Source organism: Ascaphus truei, chromosome 14 (genome assembly GCF_040206685.1).
Source record: "Ascaphus truei isolate aAscTru1 chromosome 14, aAscTru1.hap1, whole genome shotgun sequence".
Classification (NCBI taxonomy): Eukaryota; Metazoa; Chordata; class Amphibia; order Anura; family Ascaphidae; genus Ascaphus; species Ascaphus truei.
Window position 1 is genome coordinate 55,212,828 of NC_134496.1, and position 10,000 is coordinate 55,222,827.

General features: G+C 46.3%; 1 protein-coding gene across 2 annotated transcripts in view; it reads left to right on the forward strand.

Annotated features, from left to right (window-relative positions):
• The window catches only part of CCDC50 (coiled-coil domain containing 50), a 47,733-nt gene that overhangs the window by 13,925 nt on the left and 23,808 nt on the right, over positions 1–10,000 (forward strand). For both annotated transcript variants that reach the window (XM_075571043.1, XM_075571045.1), the window contains exons 4-5: positions 6,623–6,685; positions 9,488–9,617. In XM_075571043.1, coding sequence (XP_075427158.1) covers positions 6,623–6,685; positions 9,488–9,617 — 193 coding nt within the window. The remainder of the gene's footprint in view (positions 1–6,622; positions 6,686–9,487; positions 9,618–10,000) is intronic.

A 10,000-nucleotide genomic window follows, 5' to 3' on the forward strand; every position in this document is an offset into this window, starting at 1 on the left:
CCCCTCCTCCCCGAGGGCCCCTCGCACGTAGCCCCCCCCCCTCCCTCGGGCCTCCTCGCACGTAGCCCCCCCGTCCCTCCCCGGGCCCCTCGCACGTAGCCCCCCCTCCCTCCCCGGGCCCCCTCGCACGGTAGCCCCCCCTCCCTCCCCGGGGCCCCCTCGCACGTAGCCCCCCCCCTCCCCGGGGCCCCTCGCACGTAGCCCCCCCCCCCTCCCTCCCCGGGCCCCTCGCACGTAGCCCCCCCCCCTCCCTCCCCGGGCCCCTCGCACGTAGCCCCCCCTCCCTCCCTCCCGGGGCCCCCTCGCACTGTAGCCCCCCCCTCCCTCCCCGGGCCCCTCGCACGTAGCCCCCCCTCTCCTCTCGCCGGGCCCCTCGCATGTAGCCCCCCCCCCCTCCCTCCCCGGGCCCCTCGCACGTAGCCCCCCCCCCTCCCTCCCCGGGCCCCTCGCACGTAGCCCCCCGCCTCCCTCCCCCGGGCCCCTCGCACGTAGCCCCCCTCCTCCCTCCCCGGGCCCCTCGCATGTAACACCCCCCCCGGGGCCCTCGCTCGTAACCTTGTGACTTCACTTCGTCTCTACCCACGCTGATTTCACTGTAAAAATCCCGGGGAATTTGAACGGTATATTTGTGCTGCCGGAATAAAACAGAAAGATGCAGTCATTGGGGGGAGGAGGGGCGAGAGAGAGCATCCAGTAATGGGGGGGGGGGGGGTTGTCAGCGAGCGGAATTCAAGCGGTTTTGGGGACATCGGGCGTCACTGGATTTCACACCGGGCTGTGAGATTTACAGTCCTAAAATAAAGCTTTTCTCTTTAATCCGGAAATCGGGGCAACGCCTTCCATTTTGGGTCTGTAACCCCGTCCCGGCCAGAAACGCATAGAAAGGGTTAAACCTTTTATCCCAGTATACCTATCAGGCGGCTGGGTGGTCACCATATTCATAGTCCAGGTTTTACCCTCTCTGTGCAGGCCCCTTTAATGCAGTGATTACATTACCAGGAGCTTTCACTAGAATATGCTGCAGGCCTCTGGCAGTGAGGGGGTTAAGCAGCTGGGCAGGTGTATTTGTTTTGGGGAGGGGGTCTGTCCTGTGTGCATAGTGAGATCAGCAGGCCTCTGGCAGTGAAAGGGTTAAGCAGGTGTATTTGTTATGGGGAGGGGGTCTGTCCTGTGTGCATAGTGAGATCAGCAGGCCTCTGGGAGTGAGAGGGTTAAGCAGGTGTATTTGTTATGGGGAGGTGGTCTGTCCTGTGTGCATAGTGAGATCAGCAGGCCTCTGGGAGTGAGAGGGTTAAGCAGGTGTATTTGTTATGGGGAGGGGGTCTGTCCTGTGTGCATAGTGAGATCAGCAGGCCTCTGGGAGTGAGAGGGTTAAGCAGGTGTATTTGTTATGGGGAGGGGGTCTGTCCTGTGTGCATAGTGAGATCAGCAGGCCTCTGGGAGTGAGAGGGTTAAGCAGGTGTATTTGTTATGGGGAGGTGGTCTGTCCTGTGTGCATAGTGAGATCAGCAGGCCTCTGGGAGTGAGAGGGTTAAGCAGGTGTATTTGTTATGGGGAGGTGGTCTGTCCTGTGTGCATAGTGAGATCAGCAGGCCTCTGGGAGTGAGAGGGTTAAGCAGGTGTATTTGTTATGGGGAGGGGGTCTGTCCTGTGTGCATAGTGAGATCAGCAGGCCTCTGGGAGTGAGAGGGTTAAGCAGGTGTATTTGTTATGGGGAGGGGGTCTGTCCTGTGTGCATAGTAAGATCAGCAGGCTGGGATTAAATCAACCAATCATTTTATTCTCCTTGCTTTAACTGTCATTGTGTGTACACTGCTATTCCTAGTGTGAGCTATCTTGAGTGTAGTTATTAGGGGCTTTCTGTGACCCCTTGTGATCCCTTGTGATCATTGGTTCATGCTTTGGTGATGTTCTTTTGCCCTATGAACCACGTAGAGTTTTTATGTTGTTTGTCTATGGTGAGCGATGTGTTCATTTGTGTTATCTCTGATTTCGTAATTAAATATTTGTTTAAAAACGTTGAAAATGTTAATTCAACAGGAAAGCAAAGCAGAAATAACCGTTTCTATCCCGCACGCCTCCCGGGACCAAAAGGTTAAATGCTCGGGGCTGGCGCCTTCTCTTTTTTTTTTTTAATACAAATTATTTCTATTTCATTAAAAAAAAAAATTCCTCCCCCCAATATTTTCATAGTAACCAAAAAAACCTCCCAAAGCGTTTGCTTCTCGTATAAATATGGACAAGTGTAAGGAACTTTAATTCCAGTTAGTTGGCTGTTCCGTGTGTAATGGTAGTGAGTGATGGTGGTGATTAGTGTCTGAGTGCAGAGAACGTGCCTCTTATCGCTCCCGCCGCACAGTGATACCAAGCTGCGGGTTTCTCTTGGTCGGGGTGTTTGTCCGGCACTGTGTATTCGCCGCCGTATCATTCAGGGCAGAGCTTGGCGCTGCATGACATGTAATCATTCAACAGACTGGCATTGAGCGACTTTGTACCAAACGCCCGTCTTTAACCCATCGAGTGCCAAAGGGATCAGCAGGCCGTGATAAGCAGGACGTGTCTGACCCCGCGAGCACCCGTGGAATAAATGGATTTCGGCTTCTGCTCGCGTTGGGCCCTGTCTGCAGCGCTTGCTGCTTTTGCTGCACTGTAATGTTCTGCGCTTTCCTGGAACGTGTTATCCGATACGTCTACCACCTTTTATATGGCGAGGATGAGCCTATACCAGGGGTGAGAAACTCCAGTCCTCGAGAGCTACCAACAGGTCAGGTATTCAGGATATCCCTGCTTCAGCACAGGTGGCTCAATCAGTGGTTCAGCCGAAAACTGCACCTCCTGTGCTGAAGCAGGGATATGCTTAAAACCTGACCTGTTGGTGGCCCTTGAGGACTGGAGGTGTCCGCCCTGGCCTGTGCAGGGACTGGTTTGGTTCCTGCTGGTAATCCATGTTTCTATGTGCAGATACGGCTTCCTATTCATTTACATTTATATTCATTTTTCTAAAGAAACTACAAAAGAGAAATCAGCCGTTACGAGGACTTAGTCTGATACGCCCGATGCCACCAAACCTCTCACACTGACGGGGTTAATAGAGGAACTTCATTTAAAGCTGCACTTCTAGTTGGCAATTGAATTGGGCGTCATGAGCACGACATTTGCATTGGTATCCTGTAACGATACAATACCAGCTTACTACGGAGAAATGAGATATACAAATACATTTCCGTGTGCCGTTTCTATAGTTTCACATCCCCTAGCCTGGCAGTCTCAGGGGGTATTTAGGTGTCACAAGAGCTGACGTATAATGTACACGTATAGTTGGCATGTTGTTGGCGTGTGTGCGCGTTTATCTGATAGTTTGAAGAATTTATTACAAGTCACTCTGTGTGAGTTGGACAGGAGTTAGAGAGCATGCAAACGAAGGAGCCTTGAAAGGTTAGCTTTGGTAATCCCACATCCCAAGAAAAGACCAAGGGGATTATGGGACAGATTCCCAGGCACATCCAGACCTGACATTAATGGTCATTCACTCGAATAGCCATTAATGCCAGATTGGGGTGTGATACACGACATCGCGGCTTTGTGTATCTGCTCTTATGTACTAAACTACTGTAATATGTGAAACGCGTGGGTAAAACATCGCTTCTTCCCTGGAGAATCATATGAACACAGTCTTGTTGCCGAGGTTTCGTACATTTGATGCAGATTTGTTTGTTTCCAGCTTCTTAGACTTGGCAGAGATTTTTGCTGCAAACGAAAGGCAAATAGTGATGGCTCTGCATCCATATATCCCAGGGGAAGCTGGGAGCCACGCCTAGCACCGTCTTATATGTAAAATACATTCCTACATTCTCAAATGGAAATACATCTCTTTGCATCAAATTTAGGGGAATATTGAGCTTCGTGCATAATGCATACGTGAGTCGTCCGAAAACACCCCACACACCCCACACACCCCACACACCCCACACACCCCACACACCCCACACACCTCACACACCCCACACACCCCACACACCCCACACAGCCACTACGGCACAAATAGAATTTATGTAATTGCCTTCTAAGCGGTTTCACACGACATTGTGAACCTGCCCCAAGCAATTGTTACTGTTCATTCAACTCCCAAACTGCTACCTTTCAGTTCTCACAATTTAATGAATAACTGTGTGTGTGTGTGTGTGTGTGTGTGTGTGTGTGTGTGTGTGTGTGTGTGTGTGTGTATCACACACACTTTAAGGTGTTTGTTCTTGCATTTTATCTACTTTACGTGCACCACCCAGAGAGAAGTATTAGTGTGATAAGACGAGATCGGAACAGCCAATAGGAGGAGTACATTGACACAGATATTCAAGGGGTTCTGTGTCCAGATACGATTTTGTTTTTTGTTTTCTCACCACAAAATGTAATTGTAAGAAAGTTAGCAGGCCAGCGTCCTATTGGTTTTTATGTAAGCAGATAATGTAATATCCGGGAGAATGTTGGTGCAATACAGGTATAAGGGAAACTAATCCGGACCATGACGAGATTATAACCTATGTATTTTACTGACCGACAGATGGATTTGGGAATATTATTATGAATACTGCTAGTAGATACGGATATGTAGTGTTTCTCTTGTATACCACTATTCATGTTCTTGGGATTACTTATTTATACGGGGGTGGTGACACATTCTGCAGCACAGTGCCACGTGGGAGACAGAGGACATTTCCACTTAATAACGCACTGTGGCGTACGCTCCAGTATATATGCGTTTGCTAATGGAAAGGAAGTGGGGGATGGAAGACGAGGGGAGAAGATGTTTTGCTTTACACAAGAACAAGCCCTAGAATTCCTCCCTTCCCAGACACATTGCAGCTGGTCCTTCTAGTCTACGTGGGACTCGGGGAAAATCCCACCGCTACAGCACAGCTGTTTAGGGCCATTTTCTGGCTAAGTCTAAAAATGTTCTGGGAATTTGTTTTATTCGTGAAACATTTAATAAAATCATTTTAAACGTTGGGTTAATTTTAACCTCACTATGGGCTTTTAATAAAGTGTGTGTGTGTGTGTGTGTGTGTGTGTGTGTGTGTGTGTGTGTGTGTGTGTGTGTGTGTGTGTGTGTGTGTGTGTGTGTGTGTGTGTGTGTGTGTGTGTGTGTGTGTGTGTGTGTGTGTGTGTGTGTGTGACCCCCACATCCACACGTGTGTGTTTACATTAAGCTATAAATGCAGAGAAAAACACTATGGATGTTCCCATTTTATGTCTTTCTTGCTCACTGTGTATGTAGTAGGTACATTGTGTGTGTGTGTGTGTGTGTGTATGTATATATATATATATATATGTATATATATATATATATATGTGTATATATTATATATATATATATATACACACACAATATAAATGACGAGCCATTGAAACTTTGTCTTGTTGCTTCATTGACTGTTATAAACACCTTCCAGATGAGATGGATACAATGTTGTGTAATTACCTGTCTTGTGCACGTTTTGTCACACTTTGGCTTCCATCACCATCACCATCTGGAGATGACTGCTGATCATTTAACACAGAACTCGATTCCCAAGTCATCAGTCTCCCTAATCAAATATGTCAGAGGAGGATAGATGGTTCGCAGTATGAGACGGGTTCTGTATCGTCCCACCTAATACTCTGCATCAGAACGTACAGAAAGGAGTCGGACATCGTCTCTACCTCAGCTTTCTTCTGCTCATGTCTTGGTTGCCAATAAACAGACAGGAAACATGTATTTTTATTTTCTAAGCTACAGATAAAAACAACAATCTTTCAGTCAAAGTGAGCGTGGCGACATGCCTACCCCGCAGCCTAATCTGCCATGCACGGGCCGCCCTTCTGCAGCACAAATATTCACCCAAACAGGACCTCCTCGGAGGCGAACACGTTACTGATCTATGGAGACACGGGATCCCAGGGGAATGCTTGTATTGTACCTTTGCCAAGTGATTGAAGTGCTGTTAAAAAGCCGTGAGCTAGATCTATTTTCAAAGGGTTTGTTCTATTAGAACAGGGGCGGGCCACTCCAGTCCTCAAGGGCCACCAACAGGTCAGGTTTTCAGGATATCCCTGCTTCAGCACAGGTGGCTCAGTCTTCGATATCCTGTGGCCCTTGAGGACTGGTGTTGGCCACCCCTGTATTAGAACCAGAGTCAGACTTCTTTTATTAAAAATAAACCTCTTGAAATTGTTCTTTACCAGAAGGGAAAGACATGAATTGCTGCCTCCCCTGGGACTGACGCTTTTTTTTTTTTAAATAATAAGATTAATAATAATAATAATATAAATAATGCTCCTATTAACCTCTAGTACCATTTGTTGTTGTCATTTATACTTTCCAAGTCTTGTATAATAAGGAACCTATGTGTATTTGATGCTTTGAAAGAATAAATTGTACGAGATGTATGCGGATCACACGGGATTTCTGCTATGCTTTAGAGTAAATTAGTACTTTAGTATTAGGTGATACCGTCCTTTTTTTATTTATTTGGACTAACAATTGATCTGATCCTGTTTTTAAGGTGCGATACAATGTCAGTGTTTTCTCCTCCTTCCCCCAGTATGAGGAATGGGCTTTAATCCCAGTGTGTCTTTGTGTTTGCAGTGTGTAGAGATTTTGCCGTGCTGGAGGATCACACGCTTGCCCACAATCTGCAGGAGCAGGAGAGTAAGTATTGTGCATTTAAACCATACGTACGATGCGCGCAGCACAGACTTCTGCTGCTGCTGCGAAGGAGGGGACGGACGCTGCGCAGATGCCAGGAGAGGAGCCCGCGGCCAATCTTGTCTGCCCATTTTCCTATGATGTTACAAAGTAGCCTAAGGCCATATTTGATCTCTGGTATCCTAAAATCCACGAGAATAAACCCTGCGTATGGCTTTGATCCAACATGAAAGCAAAAGGCCCTTTTTGTAGTTAAAGGGTTAAAGCGCAAGCACCTTAAGAAAAGAATAAGCATGAAATAAAAGGCTGCGATTATACAGAGGAACCGCAATGCGCGCGCGTATCTGTGATGTCGCAGAGCAACATGTGCACAAGCAGATTCTTCAGCGTGTGCGACTGCAGGGGAGACGAGGCTGACATTTGTTTTTTGATTGGTCGGCTGGGCCATGGCCATGTGGGCCATGTGACTGTCAACTGTCTCCCGCATTGCGGTAGCAAGCGGCGCGACCGTCACAGTAGGTATAAGCACTTTGCGGGGATGCTCCGGGTGACACCGTGCGCGTTTTTTGGTATCATTAGGGTTACGCCAACAGTGCTTGTGCTTTTCTCAGATTCAAGTCTTGTCCAGGGTTATGTTTTACAGGTATCATAATTAAAATAGCCAGCACGGCTCCGTGATCTGGTTTCAAACTTAAGATATCAAGCATAGGCCCCAAAACATTTCTAACATCAAGATAATAGAAAACGCTACCAGTTATCTAAATGACTTCAATCCATGCGTACTTTCCTAGGAACCTCTAAGTTACAGGAATTAAGAAATGACAGTACTAAAACGTATTAGAAGACATAAGAAAATGCCAGATATAAAAAAGGATATAGAGTAGATGGACCAGGTGACATCTTTGAGGTCTGAGCTGCTTCTGTTTGGAATTTGTTTAAATCCCCAGATCTAAAAGACACACAAAGCAGAAGCACACGCCCCATAGTGTAATACAGTTTTATTACATTAACTAGCTTGGAGTAACCTTAAAAATACACACTCACAATGGTTGTAAAATCGCGGTATGGAAAAACCATATCACAGGTGGGGTTAACTGCTCAGCTGTAGTCCCAGAATCACGCAGGAGATGGAACGTCTCGCTGCCGAAGCCCTAGGTCTGGGTGACCTCCGTCAAGTAAAGTCCAGATGCAAGTAGGACGACCCAGGGCCATAAGGGAGCTCCGGTGACGCTGTGGGGGAATCCACCCAATTATTAAGTATCAACACTCTAAAAGTACAAGTAACGGCTCCATCAGCGCTAGACGATACACAATTGGCTTCAATGGATCCAGCCATGCGCTTCTTCCAAGCTGTGCGCAAAATCAAACTACAGTTCCGAAATCCTGTTCCGCCGTATGACTTATGGTTTTTCTTGGACGCATTGACAAAAGTCCCATTTGAACCTCTTCTACAATCTTCAGATATGAACTTTATCCTAAAAACGTGCATGAAGAATTAGCTAGCTATGGCCATTATCAATTAAAGAACCTTTTCTAACTGATCACAAGGTCATTTCTGTTTTTCATCTCAACCAAGATTGGATAAAATAAGAAAAGCACTTCACATGTTGGATGTAGTGAGATGTCTGAAACAATATCTTTTTAGATCAGTCATTCAGAAAGTCAGACTCTTGGTTATACTGTCAGGAGTAAGAAAGGGATAAGCGGCAACCATAGGTCATTGGATAATAAGGGGTATTACCAAGGCTTATTCCGTCCAAGGAAGGCAGGCTCCAGAATGTCTGTGGGCGCATTTTACCAGGTCAATGGCCGCATCCATTGCAGAATTTTGCAGTGTAGCAGTCTGGTCCTCAATCAAAATGTCTATAAGATTATCTTAGATGTTGAAGCATCAGCAGATGCACGTTTTGGATGTAAAGTACTGCAGTCTGTTGTGGCTATGAATAAATAGACCAGTTTTACAGTATTAATGGCTTGTGGTGTAGTTAGTTATTTGTTCCTTCTCTTTATACTGGTTCTGCTTGTGCACGTCCCATTGGTGACCAGTGCCATGGGACGATCAGGAAAAGTGAACATTGTCATTCATTTTACCTTAATTTTAATTTGAGAGAGAGAGCTCTCTCACACACACGCATACACACACACGCACACATATGTTACACACACATATTACACACATGTATATACATTCCCAGCAAATGTTAACAACCAATTCATTTTCATAAGATGCTGACTCCCTTCTGTTGCTTGCACAGAAAATCGTGATCCCCGAATCCCGTTACACTTTTTTGCTGACAGTGATAACACTGCAATAACCCGTGGCCATGATTCAGAGAGACTGTAAGCTGTAAATTGCAAGAAGCTGTTCTTCTCGGTGTATCCATAAAACGCCACCAAACCGGATTGTCATAAACTTGATAGATTGATGTTTGATGGAGAATGCTCCACATATAAAGTTATGTTACTTCCTGCAATATGGTAAAAGGACGTTATTAACAACACGGGGGAAGGAAACGCACCTCAATTACAGTGCGTATTCTAATAACTGCTATTTGGCGAATGTGGCACAAATTATATGACTTCTCTTACAGTACCCGATATGATTTTGGTTCATTCACATTGCTCCCTGACAAGGTTTATTATTTGGAAATACATCAAATGGAAATAATGACTGGGCAATGAGTCACGCGTGTGCCATGTACGTTCACTCAACTGTGTTTGTAAATTGATTTTCCCAACAGTCTGTTCTGTCTCCGTGGGGACAGTATTAAGATTGCCTGCACTATATGTTGCGTTTTCTTTTAGTTGAGCATCACTTGGCAACAAACATCCAGAGGAACCGCCTGGTGAAGCACGACTTGAAGGTCGCCAAGCAGCTGCAAGAGGAGGAGGACCACAGGGCATGCACCCAGGTCACACAGCGGCACAATGACCTGTGAGTATAGCCCCCTGGGGATGGGTGTCAAGCTCATTATAACGCAGAGAGTTTACCTGGGCAACAGAAAAGATGGACATGCCGTGTACATGCCGTGTACATGCCGTGTACATGCATTAACGCGCGGTATAAACTTAGGGCATTGGGCACTTGAAATGAGTAATTTTTAAGCTGACATATACCCATAAATATTTTTGGATAGTATAATAATTATAGATTCATTGATGAGCTTAAAAAGACGTAGAGGTATGAGCTGCAGATCTATTATTTTATCGTTGCTTTGAACCTGCCCCGATACTGCCAGATTTGAACCCAATCCGTGTTCTGGGGGAAAGTTGCAAGTTTTCTGTGTTTTGGTTTTGCAGAAAATCAATTGGTTTTAG